Raw genomic sequence first — 20,663 nt, 5'->3', positions numbered from 1 at the left:
GGCTCGTCTTCGGAACACTAAGCGTTGGCCAATAGAGGACATGACACCGGTGCAGACATCCAATCGCTTTGCAGCTCTTCAGTGGGATGATGACGAGTGGCCAGAGCTTCCTGAGCCCGCTTCGAATGCACCTCCAGCTAAGACAAAGTCTAATGATACGGTGCTCAAGAAACGCCGTCGACAACAGCCAATACAGCAGTGTACTGATCTACCAGACGACGATATGGCTGTAGTGGATGAGCAAATCAATCGTCTCTTAGCAGAGGTCTCAAAGCTCCGACAACACCGCGAAATGCTTGCTCGACGTCGGCGAGTTACAGAAGTAACCGCCAAATCTAGTAATTGCCCAACACAACCGCCTTCATTCCGCACAACAGGGCCATTTGCTGCCTCTTCCCAGTGTACCACAACGCCCAATGATAACTCTGCAACATCGCTGCTCCGCTATATGGTCAACCAGTTATCCAACCTGACATCTGTGATACTACAGCGCTTGGACTAGCACACAAAAATGGCGAAATCCGGTCGTCCTGGTGTACTACAGTGGAACTGTAGAGGCATTTCCACGAAGGTTGCCGAGCTCAGGACCCGACTGCGATTTAACAAGCTTCGGGTGTGGGCTATGTTACTTCAGGAAACGAACGCCTTACCATCTATTCCTGGCTTCAGCGGCTACGTGTCTCCTTCAATGACCGACCGTCGCGTGCAGACTGCTTCTCCCCCGGGAAAGGCGGCGATATATGTTGAAACGAGTATTCCTCATGTACGCCTTTCTCTCGAAAACTGGTGCACATCATACCAAGAGGTAGTAGCAGTTGCTGCGAAATTTCTGAAAGGAACCGTTGTTCTTGTTTCTTATTACGTTAGACCAGCTGGAGGCGCTTCTTCCCGTATTAATCTTGGCTGGTTATTAAGTGTTCGTCGGCAATACCCCGGGTGTCCAATTTTAGTCGGAGGCGACTTTAACGCCCCTCACCCAGATTGGGGGTATCCGACTGCAAGCCCTCGTGGTAGGCGTGTGCGGGACGCCTTCACTGATGCCCTGTTTGTTCTGCTTAATCACCCTGGGACAGCAACACGGCCTGTGCGTCACATACATAGTGCTGCCTATGCTCCAGACTTGACGTGGTGGTTGGGCGCAGGAACTCCCTCATGGCACATGGAGCCGGACTGCTGGGGAAGTGATCACCACCCTATCCTCATCGGTCTCCATCCCTCCCGCCTCCGCCCTTTACGCCGCAAATGTTCTGTGATAAACTGGGACAGCTTTCGCTCATGTCTCGACAGTATGTCTTCAGATTCGCCGTCACTCCTTGTTGACCGTATACAGAGAGCACTAAACAGCGCTACGACTACTACCTGGATTGATGTAGGTCGACCGGCACCAGATCTCGGCCTGCTTAACTTGTGGGCAGCCCGCCGTCAAGCTGAGCTGGCTGCTACGCGAGACCCTACTTCGGGGCAGGCACGTACACGACTGAATTATCTTACCGCGAAGGCTCGGAGATATGAACGCGATCTATCGCGACGCCAGTGGCATGCATGGTGTGAACAATTTTCTGATAAATCATCGAATGCCTCACTATGGCGAACGTTTCGTGCAATGGAACATGGTCGTCGTTCTACTGACGCAGCAGCAACAGCATGCTTTGCGGCTAATCTGTCGCCGGGTGATTTCGCCAAAGAAGCTGCTCGAAAATTTTTCCCAAAATACGATATACTGCCTCCTTCAGCTGTAAACCTTAATTTGGCAGGTATCCCTGCAGACGCATGGAAATTACCAGCTGCTGCCGACACAGATGGAATTGCGAGCCCCTTTTCGATGTGCGAGCTGCTGGCTGCAATTGACGATGCGAAACGGAAAACAGCGCCCGGCCTGGACAAAATTCAGTATGAGGTTTACAAAAACCTCAGTACTGCTGCACTTCCTCAACTACTAGACACCATAAACAAAGTGTGGCTTGATGGTGTCGTACCCGAGAGCTGGAAAACCGCTGTCGTGATCCCTATTCCCAAACCTGGGAAGCCTCCAACGGACCTCGCCAACTTGCGACCAATCTCCTTAACATCAACGCTTTGCAAGCTCGCAGAGAAAATGCTAGCCACACGACTTTCTTGGTGGCTTGAACAGCACGGTTTTTATCACCCTGCTCAAATTGGATTTCGTCCATACATAGGTACAGAGGACGGGTTGGCTGTCTTGGCCTCAGCAGTTCTGTCATCTACCCGCAGCCGCGATGTACGTACCATATTAGCAATGGATGTTGAAAAGGCATATGACAACATCAGTCATGCTGCAATCCTGAATGCCATTGACATGCTCCATCTCCCTCCGAGAGTACGCACTTTTGTCGCATCATTTTTGGACGGACGAAAATTTGCAATACGCCTCAGCGGTGACACTGTTGGTTCATTCGTTTCACTACGTGGCGTGCCCCAGGGATCAGTATTGTCTCCGACGTTATTCAATATTACTTTCATCCCATTGGCGTGGCGCTTACATGATATCCCTGAAATCAAGTTTTTGCAGTACGCAGATGATATCACGGTATGGAGCACTCACCATGATCTTCTCACTCAAGAGGCCGCCCTTCAGTCAGCATTAGACGTAACCTCTGATTACGCATCCTCCATTGGCCTTCAACTTTCTGTGTGTAAAACTTCATACACGTCAGTCGCCAACCGCTGGGGACGCCGTAAACTTGCCTCAAATCCAATTCGTCTCTCTCTATCAGGCACCCCAATACAAGAAAGTTCGAGCCTGAAAATTCTGGGCTTAACAATTCACCAATCAGGATCAGCGACTGCTTGGCTCTCTCAGGCAAAAAAGCAAGCACTTCAAACTATAAGTTTAATAAGAAGAATTGCACCTAAAACGGGTGGCGCTGGCTCGTCTGTTGCACGCCAGTTAGTGAGGGCGGTTCTGCAGCCCCGTATTGTTTATCAGGCCCAGTTCCAGCATCTTACAAGGGCACAATGGGATCGCCTTGAAGCCGTAAATCGAGAAGCTATGAGGACCATAACATGCCTTCCACGAATCACACCGGTCGTAGCTTTACAGGAGAATGCGCAGCTCAACACCATCGATGAACTGGTGCAGCAGCGCCGAGATGCTCGCAGACTCAAGGCCACTTTGTCACATTCAACGCAAGCACTGAAGGCGTATGCAACGTCACACATTATTCTTCAGCCACCTGCGCCAGTTCTCCCTCCCTGGAAATTTATACAGTTAGGAGACAACAAGCCAACTGACATCCGCAGACCGACGTCTGCCAACTCTGCATCGTTGCTACGCCAGAGATTTGAAGAGCAAGATACTAACCTGCCTCAAGATTCCATAGTAGTGTACGTAGATGGAAGCCTGCAAGGCTGTGAAGCCAAAACGGCAATCCACTGTCCACGGAGACCTATCCTGAATCAGACAACTACGTTTCAGCTTTCAGAACCACTTACATCTTTCTGCGTTGAGCTTGTGGCAGTTCAAGAGGCACTCTGCTCCTTGACTTCTATAACCATGCTCCCTACAGCCCACATTGTCATCCGCACTGACGCACTACATGCAGTACGTCAGCTCCGACGTGTCGGCCGCTGCCCTAAAATTTGCCAGGACATCCACCAGCTTGCGGCGCGCATCCCACAGTCAATACGCATTGAGTGGGTCCCACGGGATCTGCTGCCTTCCCAAAGTCAAGCTGATTTTGCAACCCGCCTCGTGAACCAAGACGCATCAATCCCACGGCGTCTCGAAGTCGACGACGCTACCCTCCTTTTGTCAAGAAAGGAGCACCTCCGGCGTCGCACACGTGCACTTATCCCTCCGTGTGCGATATCCCTTCCCCGCGGTCTCACCCGTGCAGAGGAGGTTGCGCTTAGGAGGATCCGGGTCGGTGTTGCCCTTACACCAGCTGTAACTAGGACGTGGTCATACTTCCAACACTTATATCCACGCCCAGGATGCCCGATCTGTAACAACGAAGATGTCGAGGCCGACATCCACCACTTGCTGTGGGACTGCCCAGCACTCAAGCCAACACGAATCCGGCACCTGAGAATAGCTGGCCTTTCAGCAACCAATCCTGCCTCATACGTCACTTGGACGCAGGGACCTCATTATCGCTCACTTCTGGACTTCATAAAATCAGCCAACCTATTTCCATTCATTTAATCATTTATTCATCCTTCATCTCATAACCTACTGATGCCCTGAGGCAATAAATATCGACTTTAAAAAAAAAAAAAAAAAAAAAAAAAAAGAGCTGCCATATTAATTCTCCACTGGTTTTAGCATATTTTTATGAGTTTTTATGGCACATTTCTGGGCTCATCACCATATTTTTCGTTATCATTAGGATGTGTTGCAAGAAAATGAGACAGACAGAAAGTGTTACACTCTGATGCCATGGTGTTTGCACGGAGCCATCAGCATCCATACATTAGATGAAGGGAGTGATGCAGTGCTTAACCCGCAGTACTATCTGTGGTGCTAATGAAGCATTCTTTTGAGATAGGAGAGGTTACATGCATGTAGTCTATGTCTAGTGTCCATTTTAAAATTACATTCATGTTGGGAGTGACGAGATGTGTGGTTCTGTTGCAACACTCGTGGGCAGCCTGCATTGTTGCACACAATGTCCTGAATGGGTTGGCATACGAATCTTGTGACCAAGTTATTTTCTTAAGCTTGCTGCAATTTTAAGTTTGTGCAATGCAAGGCTCTGAAGGAATGAGCAGCTGGGGTCAGTGGGGTATAACAACATTAACTTGTCACTCCAAACTTTCCTTTGGTGCATTGCTACCACTTTATAAAGAGTGACTTTTAGAAACCTAATGGGAAAAATTTCTTTAGTGAATCAAGTCTTGTATGGCAAAGTCAATCTTAGACAAGTACAACCCCTGGACTCATGTGCTGTGCATGCATCATCAGTATGGTGAGAACACCCTAATCATAATTCAGTTTTACTTGCTGGTGTGTAAGATTAATGTCTCAAGCAACGGTTTTCAGCCATCTATGTGTCAGGGTCCCTTTGTGGAAGAGGTCAGAAGCTTGAAGTCAGATTCAAAGAAAAAGTGCTCCGCCAGCATCGTACTGATAATCATTCATCATTTGAGAGATAGCAATTCAGGCTATTCTCATGTTTTGGTTCGCAATCACAAGTGAATATTTGAAGCAGACAACAAAGGAACAAAATTGTGCAGAACATGCTGTAGGGCGGTGAAAGCACATGACCAAAATGGCAGCTTTTGGTTGGCTGTCAGCGTCAAGTGCTTGCACCTGAAGCAATTTTGAGCCAATTGCATTGATAGGCCCCTTGTCCTCCTTGCACCATGCCATCGTCACAACCATAGTGTGAAACATAGAATATTTAGATTCGTGCATTGTTACTATCTTAAAAAATCTTAAAGCGACCAACATGTGCAAAAACACTGTTTGGCACAGGTTTGAAAATTGGTTTTTGAGGAAAGGAAAGGTGCAGTATCCGCCACACTTCTCACTGGACACCTGAACCACCATTCACTGAACAATTAATTGTATACAACTGTAGGTATATACATGTCAGTGCAGCTGACATTTATGCTGGAAACAGAGGGAAATGGAATGCAAGTGGGTCATGCATATTTTGAGGAAAAGGAAAAAAGGCTGAGAAACTGTTTGGCTGCATAAACTAATATAGTATCATGCAAAAGCAGACTCTAGAGCTGTCTTAAAATTTTGCTGAGCTCTGAACCCTCAAGGCAGTGGTGGGGGGGGCAAGCAGGCATAGAAACATTAGACGATTTTACTAGGCTCTGAATCTCCATACTAATGCTTTCACACTAAAAACTGGCCAGAGGAAGTGGACACAGAAGTTGAATGCATTCCTGATGTCCAGAAAAATCGCATCAGCGGCAGTCACAGTGGCTGGCGCAGACACTAGCTGTAGGGTACCTCAGTGTGCACAGAACATGATGCCAGTTCCTGCCTGTGCATGGCACGTGTAAAATAGGAGTGAGTGCACAAGGCTGTCTGCGAGGGACAGGAGAGAAGCCGTTAGGTGGCGTGGAACACAATTTTGCCACTTGCTCCTAGGTCCCGCAATATTCTGATCACAATTTGCCGTGAGATTGACCTAGAGGTGGCGCCACTGTTGCTCCAATAGTGGGGATCGGCAGCCGGCGGCACTCGCAGAAATGCATGCTGCATATGTCTGCTTCTGAGCTTACGGCGAATTTGTTGGCGATGAAAACGTTCCTTATGCAATGCATTAGCGATTTACTGTTTACTGTGTTCTAATATTGCAGAAAAATATCTGTGGATTTTGCCAATGTAGCAAAAAAAAAAAAAAAGATGTGCGGATTTTAGGAAAACAAGACACACAACCGCCCGTCTTTTAGACTTACTGGCATCGCTTAGCACACTTTTTGCATTGTACGGCGCTCACAGGCCTGATACTTGGGCCGGAATATGACGTATCTTGCGCCTTGAGAGTCAACTACACTGCCTTCGTGCTATTGCAGTTCAGATTCACTCATATTGTGATTTCAGCATGGTGGCACCATTGAACAGGCATTTTCCATTTCAGCTTTCAGACCACACGTGCACAAACTACTCTGTGCATGGTCATGTAGGACGACTTGCCTGGCTGTGGGTTTCTTCATTACACGCAGCTAGAACTTATTGTGATTAAAAAACATACCTTTCGGTTTTGTCACTGCTCAAGCTAGGCTCATTGGCGTCCCTATGCATGCAATAATCCTTAATGCCATTCATGGTGTTAGTAATTCTGTCACTTAAAAACCTAGGAACAAATCTAGGAACTTTGATTTGCCATTGTTAAAACACAGTATATATGAGATGAGTAGGTACTTGAAATGCAGTTGTTTGTTTGACAGATGTTTTCTTTCCTCACAAGCACATCTGCTGAATTAGGGACGAGTACCCCTTGTACAACAGTTACTTATAGTCTAGTGCACATTGTGAAACCTCTAGATGCTAGTTGGCTGTTGTGTCACCTTACTATATATGTTGTGTTGCTTCAGCATCTAAGATCGAATGTGACAGCCTGTCAACTGTCCAGCTCCATCAAGTTTTTTTTAAGTGTTAGAAATCAATCCTTGTTTTTACACGACAGTATTGTCAGCCATACCCGCGTGTGTCTGCCAACTTATGTGCAGGCATGAAGGGCGTGCCTGGTTTACAACCTATCGGGGCCGCCTGTGGATCCATGCAGCTGGCAAACAGCCCTCGGAAGAGGACATCAATGAAGTGGTCGACATCTACCGCAAGATTGTTGAAGGCAGGGTGCTCTTTCCTTACTACTCATGTATGCCATTGTACTTAAGCACAATGTGCATACAATCCATGACAGAAACAAGGGATGCTTTTATGCCTTTCCACTTAAAGGATTGGAAGCACCAAGTATTAGTATATTCTCATTTGTTTACTTTTTTCTCCTGTAACGATGTGTGGTTCATGACAGAGTTCCAACTCCTCTTTATTTATTTATTTATTTTTTAAGTTTGTTTCTTTCTTTTTGCAAAAATTTTCATTTTCAGTTTTTGCAGGCTGCAGTTTTAGAAAAGGCCACACCATTTTGCTACAAGTTACATTTTCTCTCAGAACTGTGGCACGCTCATAGCTTCATCATTTGCTGCCAGCAGATGCTTAACCTTGCATTTAGCATATCATAGTCGATTGTGTGCCATAAAACACAGCGAACAACAGCAGCACTTGACCACACCTAGGGACAGTTTTTCGTAGTAATGAAAAGGATTACACAGGCTCTCTTAACATTGTCCCTTATATTTGCTCTGTGTCCTTGTTTGCCTCGGGTGCGACTCGAGGCTTTAAAGACGCACGCCACAGTCACAAGCTTTTTTTTTTTTTTTTTTCCTTGCGCCAGGAGTCATTTTTGGTTGGTAAAAATATCATGCGAACGCTAGTTTAATGGAAACAGCATAGCTACCTGTTTTTCGAAAAGATCTAATACAACTTTCGCATTGACACTTTTTTTCTCAAGCCAATAATTACAAAAATCAGCAATTAGTCTTTACTAATTAACTTAAGTGAACGAAAAAAAAATACTGGAGGTTAGCATAGGCGACTCTGAACAGCTCTGAATTGACTTCACTGTGCTAGGGATCAAATGCGATGGGGACGTTGTGTGTATGCAAAGCAAAGCACAGCACTTGACAAAACCGAGAAAAAAAAAGTTCTTACTTGTTTCATCTCAAATTGAGACATCCATCGTACAGGTGGTTCGTCAGATAAAATCACTTTGATGCAAATTGTTTATGGCAGTCTTTTCAGACCCATTCAATAATTCGAGCTTTTTGTTAATTCGAACATGTTTTCCGGTTCCCTGAAGGCTGAATTAATGAGAGTTGAGGGGGGAGACTGTATTCAGTGGCGATATGCTCCACTTGGATTTATGCAGCTCCTTCCTGTACGTTAAACTGGTGTACGAAATCCTGTATAAAATTTATACTGGATTTTTCAGTAAAGTGTACACTTCAGAGCAATTCGTTTAATTTTGTGTGCAAATATCATGTGAATTCTGAAACAGGGAGGAGGAGGAGGATGAGGAAAGGCAGGGAGGTTAACCAGTAAAGGAACTGGTTTGCTACCCTGCACTAGGGGAGAGGGGTAGGGGGGTATAAAAGTTGTGGGTGAGAGAGGGATGAGTGAAGACAGTACAGTCACATCACAGACATGTCACATCACGTCACAGTCATATCACGTGACATAAAAAATCATAGCCTTTTGATCAGTCCTGTGCTTTTCATAAAGCAGAGCACTGCCTGGGAGGCCTTCACCGCAGACGGTCGCCGTGGCCAGGGACCTAGGATCTTAATTTCAGTCAGTGGGCGTCCATCTAGACGCTCCAGCGCACGGCATAGACACTGTCTTTCCTCGCTGTATATGGGGCACTCACAAAGAATGTGGCCTATAGTCTCGTCACACCCGCAGTTTGTACATGCAGGGCTATTTGCCATACCTATCACAAAAGATTAAGAGTTTGTAAATGCTACACCAACCCACAGGCGGCACAGCAAAGTTTCTTCACATCGGTGTAGGCCAGGTGGAAGCCGGAGCTTCAAGTCAGGGTCCAGGGATTTTAAGCGGCAGTTCGCAAACTGGCCAGAATTCCATAAGGAGAATTCCAGGCTTCGTGCACTTGTGCGGGAACACACGCTCTCTGAAACAAGACGTAGTATACTCTATGGGTTCAGCTTTATTTGACCATTGAATTTCGATGAGGCAAAAGCCTCTATCGTGCAGTTGTCCGAAGCCCTCCACTACGGCACTTCTTTCTCTCTGTTCCCACTCCCACCTTCACGATAGCATAAGCTGCCAGTCAACATATAAAGCCCAGCTTTAACCGAGCCGTATGAACGTGCCTGCGTGGCCTAGGGACAACGTAAATTCAAGGGTCTTGGCAGGCTGATTGTGATATCGCCCTACCGTATAAAAGGAGAGCCCCGAGTTGGCAGCTCATGCCAGACGTACATAATGTCAGGAAGCCCTACGTCCACTAACAGGTAGTGCTCGGCTGTGTCAGCTACAAGCTACTGCCTCCCATGATTTCTTCTTCTCCTTACTTTGCTCTTCAGACAGGCACAGCGACATGGCGAGACTGTGGCCAGTGTAGCTTTCACTACAAAAAACATAATTCTTGCTTCGGTTTCATCTCATATGCAGACATCCATCGTACAGGTGTTCATAAAATTACTGTGATGGAAATGATTCTTGGAAGGTTTTTCAGGCCCATTCGATAATTCAGGCTTTCAGTTGATTCGGACATTTTATTGCGAAAGCAGTACTACTCGCACTTTCAAGCCTTCGCGTAACCTGGCCGCAGTTACGTTTTACCCACATGACACTGTCACATCACAGCCCACGACACACGGGCTGGCAGGAACTGCCAACTTGGGTCTCTCGTTTCACATGGGACAATTATGTCAGAATCAGCCTGCTAGGACCCTAGCATTCACGTTACCCCTATAGGCCACTAAGGCAGATTCATTCGGGTTGGTTAAAGCGGGGATTTATATGTGGGCTGAGGAAGAAGAAAGAAAAGAAGAAGAACGCTCAGTCACCCGCAGCTAATGCTTTCGCTCAATATTTGGTTCAGCATTGTTGAACCCTTGTTTTCTCTTTTTTTTTTTTTTTTTAAATGAGAGCCATGTCTTCGCTCTCAAGCCGAACCAAAGTGTAGCCGTGCAGATAGCGCTCACGTAACTCCAGATTAAACCACAAGCAAATTTTTCTGGTCTCTTGAAGGCCAAATTAAAGAGAGCTTCCTGTATTCCGCAAGCAGATAGCTCTCGCGTAACTCCAGGTTTAACCACAAGCTAATTTTTTTGGTCTCTTGAAGGCCGAATTAAAGAGAGCTTCCTGTATTCCGCAGCGACAAGACAGCTTACCCGGTTTCACGCAGGTCCTTCGTGCACAAAAAGCTGGTATACAAAATCCTGTATAATACTTATACTGGATTTTTCAGTAGGGTATAGACTTCTGTGCAATTCTAGTTTAACTTTATTTGCAAATACCATGGGAATCCTGAAATAAACAACAAAAGCAGTGCTTGGTATTTTTTAATTTACCTTTTTTTTTTCCCAGTGATCAGGTATTCTATAATTGAAGGCAATTTTTCCTTATATTCATATTCTATTTATATTTGAAAATTTTAATATTCGCGCACCCCATCATTTTCAAGAAGTACTAGTCCTTTTTTTTTCCCCACTATTTTCGGCACCTCAAGAGCCCGGTTTCCCCTTAAAGCAATACCCTAAAGAACGCCTCATTCTTTTGGTATGGTGTCGTATGGTATATGGGGTTTACAGTCTTAATGCGATGACTAAGAGAAGCACTGTAGTGGACGGCTGCAGATTAATTTTATCACTTGGGTTCCTTCAATGTGCACTGACATCGCACAGTAAATTGGTGCTTCACACTTGTACTGTGAAAAACTGCGCCGAACTTAACACACCACAAGCAAGAAGACGAGACAAAAGCGCCTTTGTCTCGTCTTTTTTCTTGTGGTGTGTTAAGTTCGGTGCAGTTTTTCACAGTACAAGTATGAACCAACTAGCCCAAGAAACGGTACCACTTACAACACCACAGCAGGGCCCCTGTGCTCGTGTTTGAAGAATATGCAATGTAAAGTACAATAGAGCTCATTTAATTATGTCGTTACAAAGATTGCACATTGCAGGACATTGCACTGTCTGCAGCAGCGTGCAATCCCACACAAGCAGTACCATTCTCATTTTCTTGCCATCATCGGTGGTAAAGTGTGGTTTAAGCGCAAGTTATCCAAATAATTGTAGGGCTTTTTTTATTATTTCTTTATACGGTGCAAGCCTACAATGGTTGGCTTTATGCTTTGAAAACAGCCCAATCCCACTGCTAGGGAAAGATGCAAACTTATTTGTGTTATTGTTTCTGTACTGTAGAAACTGGTGCCAGTGTAAGGTTTCCTGCTCACTACCCTAATGGCTGTCTTCTGGGCTGTGTCAACCTCGTCGACTGCCTGCCCCAAGACACCTACCGTGAACAGGTGTAGCTTGCATCTCATAATTTTTTACTAGCTTCTGTTGCAGCAAGCCATGCCACTTACGGGGTCCAGCATGCTAAAAGATGCCATAATGTATAGGCAGTTTGAAGTTACCGAGAAATGCAATTAAATCTTCAATATTAATCTCTTCCAAATCTACCATACTTTTGGCAAGATGATGGTCCAAGGCTGTTTATAAACCTCCTCTGGCTTCAAGCCTGTAGCTTCGAGTGCATGTAAATATTAGCATGCTGGTGTGTTTGATGTTGAACAACTGGATTAAAGGAAGCTTACAGACAAGCAATTGCTCATTAGTCTGCCCTATTTTTCTCTTTTCCATTACAGTATCCATACGGGGAGTGTTTCTCACCTTTTGTCTTCATATGCGAAGAACCCCAAGAACTGAAAGTGAATTTCCCAATGAAAGGGCAGCACAAAATCTGTAAGTATTAAAGTTGCCCAAGTTCACAACTATTACTGTGAGCATGAAAATCCATACCCTGTGACACATGCAGGCTATACAATGCTGCTGCTGATTGTCTGGTGATCTCCATTGTGGAGATAAAATAGTAAATACTGAAAGAGTCACTAAGCAGCTTTTGCAGTCTACACTTCCAATTTGCCTTCCCATTTTCAGTGCCTGTAACTGTGTGTTTCACTTACCTGATAGCTGCTGGGCATCAAGTTGGTGTGCAAGAAAGCAGTACAAGCCAGCACTGGAAATTTTTTGTGCACACTTGTGTACTCAAATGTTTTGCAATATCACAATGCCATTTTACTGTAAACACTTCAGTTAGGGCATATCGGGGGCCAAACAAAGGAGCTAGGATGCTACATTTGCGCAGTGTGTTTACTTATGCTCGTATGTAAAAGGACCCAACGTGCTATTCACAAAACATTTTCTATTGCAGTCAAAATGGAACCAAGGCTTCACCAGGCGTGCAAGAAGACACTGCTCTGCCCTCAGATTCTGTCAAGATGACCGTCTTCTCTTTCATTACAGCATTTTCTTTTGTTACTCAGAATAAATTCTTTATTATAATACACCGTGTTAATACTCAGCACTATGCAACGGTAGTGTGCATTCACCGCTTTGGAAATATGCGCATGAAGACAACCATGTTGAGGAATACAAAGAACACGATGGCAAGCATAAGCCAGATCCAGCAGTTACACGATCGTCGAAGGTGTTCCTCCAGTCGACTCTGCTCGGTCTGCAGCCGTAGATAGTTGTGCTCCGTTGACGTGACATTCTTCTGAACAGACTAGAATTGGAATTGGAATGTGATTAGAAGCTAGTTAAATCATATCAACTGAAGAATGGTAAAAGCTTGTCTATGCACAGTTTAAGGGCCCAGAAAAATGCTTGCTATTGAATAACCAAAAAATAGTGGTGGAAGACCCATTCTCTTTGCACCATGATTATTTGGCAGAAACTAAGAAATGGTCACCTGCTTTTTCCACGTAAAATGCACAGCAGCAACTTTCCGCAGTTCTGACAGATGCTTCGTTTCGTGCACACTGTTGGCTACTTGCTAATAGAACTGCTCCAGATGGTTAGGGCCTCTGCAATGTCTTTCACGGTGCAACTCAGTACTCATGGCGGATCCTCACAAGCAGCAGAATTGTACATGAGAAGCTGCTCCAACGCATAAATTGTGGACAGCGTATGACTAGTGCACAATTTCAGTGCACTGAAAGAACCACGAGGTGGAAGTAAGAGAAACACATTGATGCCAGAGCGGTGGCGTGCCTTATAAGAGCGAAAAAGAGACTGGTGATGCACATATCAGTGACCAAAAGAGTGCGCAGTTGCTTGGCTGGTGCTGACACAAAAATGTGAAAGGAAGGAGCAAGGAAGGAAAAAAGAAGAAAAAAAGAAAAGGAAGCAAATGAGTGAAAAAGCATTAAATTAATGCAAAGAGTCGCAGGAAAGGCTTTCGCCTTAGCACACATAAGAAAGGTCTAAGTGCCTCCAACGAATTTTCATTACCTCTGTATCTTTCTTGACAATGTGCCCAGCAAGTAGTGCATTTTGTTTGAGGTTTTGTGCCAGAGACACCATTTCTTCAGCAATTTTCTCCTGCATGGAGTTGTGGTACCGCAGGACAGCATCGAAATCTTCACCGGCACCCTGCCCAGGAGTTCGCTGACGCAAGCCCTTACTGTCCCCTGTGAATGAGGCATGGTTAGACGGCAGCAAAAGTAAAATCAATAAGAAAATGTAGTTAAGTGCAGCCATAAGCCAGCAGTTTTCCTTTTCATGAGCTGACCGCCTAAAAAAACAGACACTTCGGCGAAAGTTACCACTGGTTAGTAAAGAGCAGAGACATTAGTCTGCCAACCAAGATCTGTATAACTCGTGCTATAGTCTTTCCAGTTGTGATGTATAGATGCGAGAGTTGGACTGTGAAGAAGGCTGACCGCCGAAGAATTGACGCGTTTGAATTGTGGTGCTGGCGCAGACTCTTGAGAGTTCCTTGGACAGCCAGAAGATCAAATCAGTCTATATTGTCGACCATAAACCCTGACTGCTCATTGAAGGGTCAAATTCTAAAGTTAAAGCTCAGCTACTTTGGTCATCTGATGAGAAGAGAGGAGTCGCTGGAGAAAGATTTGATGTTGGGAAAGGTTGAGGGTCACCGGAGAAGGGGTAGGCAGCGAACACGATGGTTAGATGGCATCCTCGAGGCGCTGCAGATGAAGTTATGTGATGTTAGGACGATAGTGAGGGACCGGAAAGCGTGGCGTGATATGGTCCATAGGGTCACAAGAGTCGGACACGACTGAACGACTGAACTGAACTATCCTAAAATAAGACCGTGGTTTAAAAAATGGATTGTGCGTGACCTCAAGTGAATTAATTTGCAAAAATAGATATTGTAGTTGCTCGCTTTTGCTAACGCTTATGTGCCCGAGTCAAATGCAGTAAGTTATTTTCAAATCTAACAAAGCAGGAAGGATTCTTGCAAATGACATGTCCTTCAGCAAGATACTCATGTCAAAACTACCCAGCTAAACTGCCACTGTCCAGGTGACATACCAAGTCAGTTCTCAAGAGGAACTAGCATTTAGGTAACAGACTGAAAGCAGAAAACTACAATGCAGCACAATGGTCTGCTGCCACATTTACAGTACCAATCAGTAGGCCTGTGGTGGCCTTATGTTGCGACATGGCATAAAACATACTTGAGGCAAGTCTAAGCAAATTACAGGCAATCAACGTGATTCATGTGGCGGTGTACAATTAGCATTAGGGTCTGCCTACCACATGCATCTCCTGTGCACAGCTTCAGCTGCCAGGCGACCCATCTGCATCAATATCATAGCAGGGTCCTAGAATGTTGCTGGTATTGTCTGCCAGCTGCGGAATTTCACATGCACATTAGGACACAATTTCAAGACCTGCCACAGCGAGTCTTAAAATTTGGTCTTGGTGTGACTAACACAGGTACATGAAATTTGTGCACAAAAGCCATAATTGAGCAAAAATAATTAGTTGAAAAGGTAGTGTGAAAGCGCTAGGTTTCAGCAATAAAAGCTTTTTTTTTTTTTTTATCACCTCCTGTGAGTGTGAAATGGCAAGGACAGCTTTGGAGAGAAAAAGTATAGGCCTACCAGTTTGCACAAGTCTGCTTGCAGGCGACACCATGCTTTGATGCATCACGCACTTAAAAAGGGGTCAGATCTGCACCCTTCACAGCTGCTATGAGTGCTTTAACGAAGTTTTTAAAGAAATTCTATATCATTTCTGACTCTGATAATTTTTATATGTGAAAGATGATAATCAAGGTTGCTCAAAGCTAATAACAAGAGCTTCACCATAATCTTGAAAGAATGAAGCAAAAAATAACGCTCAATAATGGTGCCGGTTAAAAACATAACTAGTTCTTCAAAAAGAAAATGCCATTTTTTTATGTGCACGTCTCGTTTCAGAGCGTTTATGGATTTGCTTAGAAATTGCTGCTTCACAATGTGACTTTCCGTACGTATCACATTCCTGCATGTGAACATGTGCTTGCCCTCTCCCTTCATGGACATGTAAACGCCCCCATCTACTTTGCATGACCAACTGTAAACAGCGCAAGCCTGAGCATTTCTCCTCACCTACGTACAGTCTTTGTCATGTTTTGTACTGTAGTATTCAGAGTGGCATGTGGGCATGCACATCTAGAAGACAGTTAAAACAATAACTTACCCATCTTCTTTCAATTCTTCCACTTGCTCACAATGCAGGATTTACCAGCATATGTAATGATTTTAAGTTTTCTGAACCTTGCTTAACAATTACAATACTGTTTTTAAGTATTTTCACGCTCATTAAGTACATTACAGACCTGAAGAACGATTTCACAGTGCTGTGCTTTGCAAATGTGATAAATAAAAGAAAAAATTAATTGGCAAAGGTCATGAATCCCATGTTAAAGTGGCAGCTAGTGCTCACACTTCCTAGCATGAGGCTCATCTAAGACGGCAGTTCATGGCCCACTTTCTTTGGCTAAGAAGCTGCAGCCTGTATGTCCCTACCTCTCTCCGTCTAATCGAGTACGTGAAGCCACTCGGCAACCCTTGCAGATCAGGTCAACAACACAGCAAGTATAAATTGATACTCTACACTGAACAAATTTTCACATGCATGCATTCTTGCAGGTGGAGCACAGGACAACCTACAGGCTTCAAGGGTGCTACATCACTATTCTCATTTTGTTGTCACCCTCCTTGCATTTATACCGCTAAGTGTCCCAGTCCCCTCTAATGCTTGCAGTTGCCCAGCATGCATCCCCTGTGTGTACTAACGTGTTACAAGCAGCCCAAAAAGTTAACGAAAGAAGTGCAAGAATGAATTATCCTAGCCTTTCAACACTCACCAGCTGTTCTAGCCGCTGATCGAGACTCCAGCAATTCCTCACGGACGTCATGAATAGCCTTGGTCTGACGTTTCAGCAGAATCTCCTTGGCTTTCTCATCTGGTACTGGCTTCAGAGTCAGCTGCTCATGGCTGAGTGCCTTTTCCGGGCTGTTATGGGGCTACAGTATTAAAAAATACACGAAAATAAGACAACTATGCTTGGCAGCTCATTCAGCTGTTTTAGTAAAATTGTGAAAGACATTGCTTGCCTGCGTATCTGCATCAATTAGGCGCTTGAGAAAATCCACTTTGTTAGCATACTGCATCAGCATGTCCTTACTTGGCTGGCTGCAATGTATGCCCCTTAATACTGAATCGAGAAGGAAACTAGAAGGAAAGTAAAGGTACTTACCATGTGTTTATGTTCCTCAAGTCTAACAACATATCTTCAAGGCACTGAACATACTGAAAATACAGGAGAAATGTTTTTGAGCAGCTTGTGGAGAATACAGTTTTTCAAAAATTAACACCAGCGAAGAGAAAATCAGGACACTGAAATACAAAAAAAAAAAGGAAATCGGCTTGAAAACGCTCCACCTGCAGCTACATAGCCAGTGACATATTGGCATTTTTACATCAACGCTGTTGCTAGCCACATTTAAAATAGCATGTATGTACACCTCTTTTTCACTACCCTACATCAATTCAAGACTCAAATACTGTATAGGAGGTATGCACGTGACGTCATTAGCAAGGGGCGTTAGTGGCCGGCGCGGCATTTGCCATGTGCGTGGTCCTGTGTGAGAATGCTGCAATCAGCCTCAGTACTCGACTCGTGTTCTGGGGTGCGCTTTTCGCGTCTTGTCGGAGTTTCTGCGTGTGCCAGCAAAACCTGTGTGAATGAGAGGATACGTATTTACACCCGTGGACTTCATTGAACAAGAAAAACGTCGGTCTTGATAAAATGTACGCCTTAGTGAAAACATCGCCTCGTACAACCGCGGTAATTTCTTAGTGGCGTGCGACGTACTACAAGACCACTGCTTCGCATTGAATTCCCCAACATCGGGGCCTGCTTGTGAAGTGCGCTCTTGAGTTTTGCGACAAGTGAAAAAATTAAAACGTAGAAATTCATGAAAGTGTTTTAAATTTTTGACAAGCGTGCGAAGCCAAGAGACAGTTCAGTTCAGTTCAGGCGTTCAGTCGTGTCCGACTCTTCGTGACCCTATGGACCATGTCACGCCACGCTTTCCGGTCTCTCACTATCTTCTTAACATCACATAGCTTCATCTGCAATGCCTCGAGAATGCCATCTAACCATCGCGTTCGCTGCCTACCCCTTCTCCGGCGACCCTCAACCTTTCCCAACATCAAATCTTTCTCCAGCGACTCCTCTCTTCTCATCAGATGACCAAAGTAGCTGAGCTTTAACTTTAGAATTTGACCCTCCAATGAGCAGTCAGGGTTTATGGTCGACAATATCGACTGATTTGATCGTCTGGCAGTCCAAGGAACTCTTAAGAGTCTTCGCCAGCACCACAATTCAAACGCGTCGATTCTTCGGCGGTCAGCCTTTTTCACAGTCCAACTCTCGCATCCATACATTACAACTGGAAAGACCATAGCACGGGTTATACGGATCTTGGTTGGCAGACTAATGTCTCTGCTCTTTACTAGGCGGTCAAGGCTAACCATTGCTCTCTTTCCCAGAAGCAGGCGTCTCCTAATTTCATGGCTGCAGTCTCCTTCCGAGGTAATCTTGGCGCCCAAGAACAGAAAATCTGTCACAGCTTCCACTTCTTGTCCATTGATGCTCCAGGACTTGATAGGGCAAGACGCCATGATCTTCGTCTTTTTAATGTTCAGTTTAAGCCCAAACTTCTCACTCTCTTCTTGTACGCGCATCAGAAGTCTCTTGAGATCCACTTCACTTTCTGCCATTAAAGTGGTATCATCCGCATATCTAAGGTTGTTGATGCGTTTTCCAGCGATCTTCACTCCAGCTGAAGACTCGTCCAGACCGGCCTTCCTCATGATGCACTCTGCATATAGGTTAAATAGGCAGGGCGACAGTATGCAGCCTTGCCTCACCCCTTTCTCAATCGGAAACCAATCAGTAAGACCATGCCCAGTTCTGACTGTGGCCTCTTGCCCTTCATAAAGGTTCCTGAGGAGACAGATGAGGTGAATTGGAACTCCCATCTCTTGGAGAGCTTGCCACAATCTGCTGTGATCTACGCAGTCAAACGCTTTCGCATAATCAATAAAGCAGAGGTAAATGGGTTTCTGGAACTCTCTTGCGTAAAGGTGTTGATAGCCGGCGTGCCATTTTTAGAGGCGAGTAAATTGCAACGTGGCTGTTCTTTTAGCTAACGCTGTCACCTCTACCGACTTGCAAGTGACTTGTTACAACAGTATGAAGAGTTATCGCTGCACATTGCGTTGTTGCGAAACTAGGTTCCATGGGTTATTGTGCATTTCAAGCAGAGCTACGTTGCCGACACTAAATTTGTAAAACATGCTCACTGGGTGTGCCGTTTATGCTGCGAACGTGTGGAAGTTTTTGCTCGATCTTCTGTCACCCAAATGAAGCAAGTGCATTGCTTTGCTTTCCTGCTGGAACAGCGCCTATGCAAGCTTCGATCGGCAGTTTGCCGACTACCACCAGTAGAAATGTGCATTTCGCGACCATGTCAGGTTTGGAATTGGGGCAATTACCGCGCTCTCTCTTCAAGATATGTTCTGCCTCAGTGGCAGCTAACAATGAATTTAATGAGCTGCAAGTGGTGTTGCGCGCAATGGGCAGTCAGCCACTTTTGCTGTTGAGCTGCTGCATGAATGCCTGTTGCAAAACCGAACAGGCAGTGTTATGCCACTGAGCATGAAAACACTGCTGCAGACTTTATGCGCATCAAGGGCTCCACAATGAAAAGTGGATGTGGAAGTATTTAACTTGATAAATCTTTACTGATAACTTCCAATGTACGGCTCATATGGCAGACGAGGCGTGACGATACTCGCACTGTCTGGTAGTGCAGCCTCAATGAATACCTCCTATATGGGGACTGGCAAGAGCTCAGAGTAAAGCACATAAAAAAGAAAAAAAAAACATCTACATATATGCAGCAGAAGGTAATTGGTGAAGCAGATGCAGAATTTCCGAGAAGGCTGAAAGAAACTTGTCCTGCGTAATCTACTTCTAGCTTTCTTTCTTTTTTTTTTTTTTTTTTTTTTCGTACTGCAAGTTTCGTGCTATCATGATCAGCGGCGCATCTGTACCGTACTGTATGATCTGCATTGTTATAAATCGGGGCAGCCCTGCGTAGTCTTTTCCTGTCATTTTCTTGTTTGCTTGAGTTCATGTATAAGGCACTTCTTTGCAGCCGTGTGCCAACTTAACCAGCTTTCGGCCTCCAAAACAACTTGAGAAAGGCCCGCTCTTAAGTCACCTGTTGCGCCAGTTTCCAAACGAAAATGTTCGAAATGAAATGCTAGTATACCTTGCCGCCCCTGCAGCATTAGCGAGTTGAGCACCGTGTTCTTTCACTTTATTTTTACCTTTATTATTAGAACCCGTCAGTAGAAAACTGCGTTTTGCAAGTGTAGGCAATGGCAGCTACCAAAAAGAAAATCGTCAGTACGAGTGTTGCTCAAAAGATTGCCGCTTTCGAGCACACCTCTAACCCACATTAACGAAAATATTTCCGTCCTCAGCTACTGCCAAAGTCCCAGATTGAGTAGTAATTTTAACTGGGCTTGTCGTTATACATTTTCAGAAAAGATGCAAGAGCGCTTAGTTCGGACTGAAAGATATGTGGGAAGGGGACAGTGTTCGTCCCGTCTCCTCACTTCCTCCGTGTCCGTAGTTTGCGCTATATCTTTCATACAAAGATGCCTACCTTTTCACAGTTACCGGCATCTTTAAACAGACAAGCAGAAAATATGTTCTAAATTCGAGCCTTTACTGGCGATGTTCGCAACACACATCAAGACGCTATACACACAAGCTGCACAGAGCCGGGAGCTAAACCACTTTGTTCGATGCAGTTGCTTCAAACTACACAACCGTAATATACTAGTGTTTGCTTTTAACGCGTACAGTAGTTTAGCTACGTACCTTTTTAAATCGCCAATTGGTCGGATTTCGGTCATCAGCGAGAGCTTCGCATCGCTCCAAAAGCCTGCAGAAGTTGATCTCCAGACGTGACACAGGCGCCATGCTGGTAGCCGACGACGTGACGGTTTCCTTCGATTTGGCTGCACCAGCTGCACTAGTT

At 45.0% G+C, this 20,663-nt stretch overlaps 2 protein-coding genes across 3 annotated transcripts in view; one reads left to right on the top strand and one right to left on the bottom strand.

The window, feature by feature from the left end:
* LOC146198381 (activating signal cointegrator 1) overlaps positions 1–12,581 on the top strand; it is a 22,543-nt gene extending 9,962 nt beyond the window's left edge. For both annotated transcript variants that reach the window (XM_084593862.1, XM_084593861.1), the window contains exons 8-11: positions 7,153–7,274; positions 11,437–11,540; positions 11,883–11,979; positions 12,449–12,581. In XM_084593862.1, coding sequence (XP_084449988.1) covers positions 7,153–7,274; positions 11,437–11,540; positions 11,883–11,979; positions 12,449–12,519 — 394 coding nt within the window. In that variant the 3' untranslated portion in view covers positions 12,520–12,581. The remainder of the gene's footprint in view (positions 1–7,152; positions 7,275–11,436; positions 11,541–11,882; positions 11,980–12,448) is intronic.
* Positions 12,543–20,663, bottom strand: Use1 (Vesicle transport protein Use1). Its single transcript, XM_084593863.1, has 6 exons — positions 20,504–20,663; positions 16,799–16,851; positions 16,656–16,734; positions 16,406–16,565; positions 13,531–13,709; positions 12,543–12,802 (listed from the first exon to the last, which is right to left on the bottom strand). Exons 1-6 carry the CDS (start codon positions 20,603–20,605, stop codon positions 12,623–12,625), a joined length of 753 nt encoding a protein of 250 aa, XP_084449989.1. The 5' UTR covers positions 20,606–20,663; the 3' UTR covers positions 12,543–12,622.

Source organism: Amblyomma maculatum, chromosome 2 (assembly GCF_055883805.1).
Source record: "Amblyomma maculatum isolate TAMU_Amacu chromosome 2, ASM5588380v1, whole genome shotgun sequence".
NCBI classification, from domain to species: Eukaryota; Metazoa; Arthropoda; class Arachnida; order Ixodida; family Ixodidae; genus Amblyomma; species Amblyomma maculatum.
This window is presented reverse-complemented; position numbering and strand designations above follow the sequence as displayed.

Bases quoted from the DNA above. Each gene is read 5' to 3' on its own strand.
- Use1 (XM_084593863.1), bottom strand. From the start codon at position 20,605: ATGGCGCCTGTGTCACGTCTGGAGATCAACTTCTGCAGGCTTTTGGAG. The intron at 13,710-16,405 runs GTGAGTGTTGAA...CCTCATTCACAG, and splicing joins ATCAGCGGCTAGAACAGCTG to GGGACAGTAAGGGCTTGCGT. The intron at 12,803-13,530 runs GTAATGAAAATT...TTCCAATTCTAG, and splicing joins TTGTCAAGAAAGATACAGAG to TCTGTTCAGAAGAATGTCAC.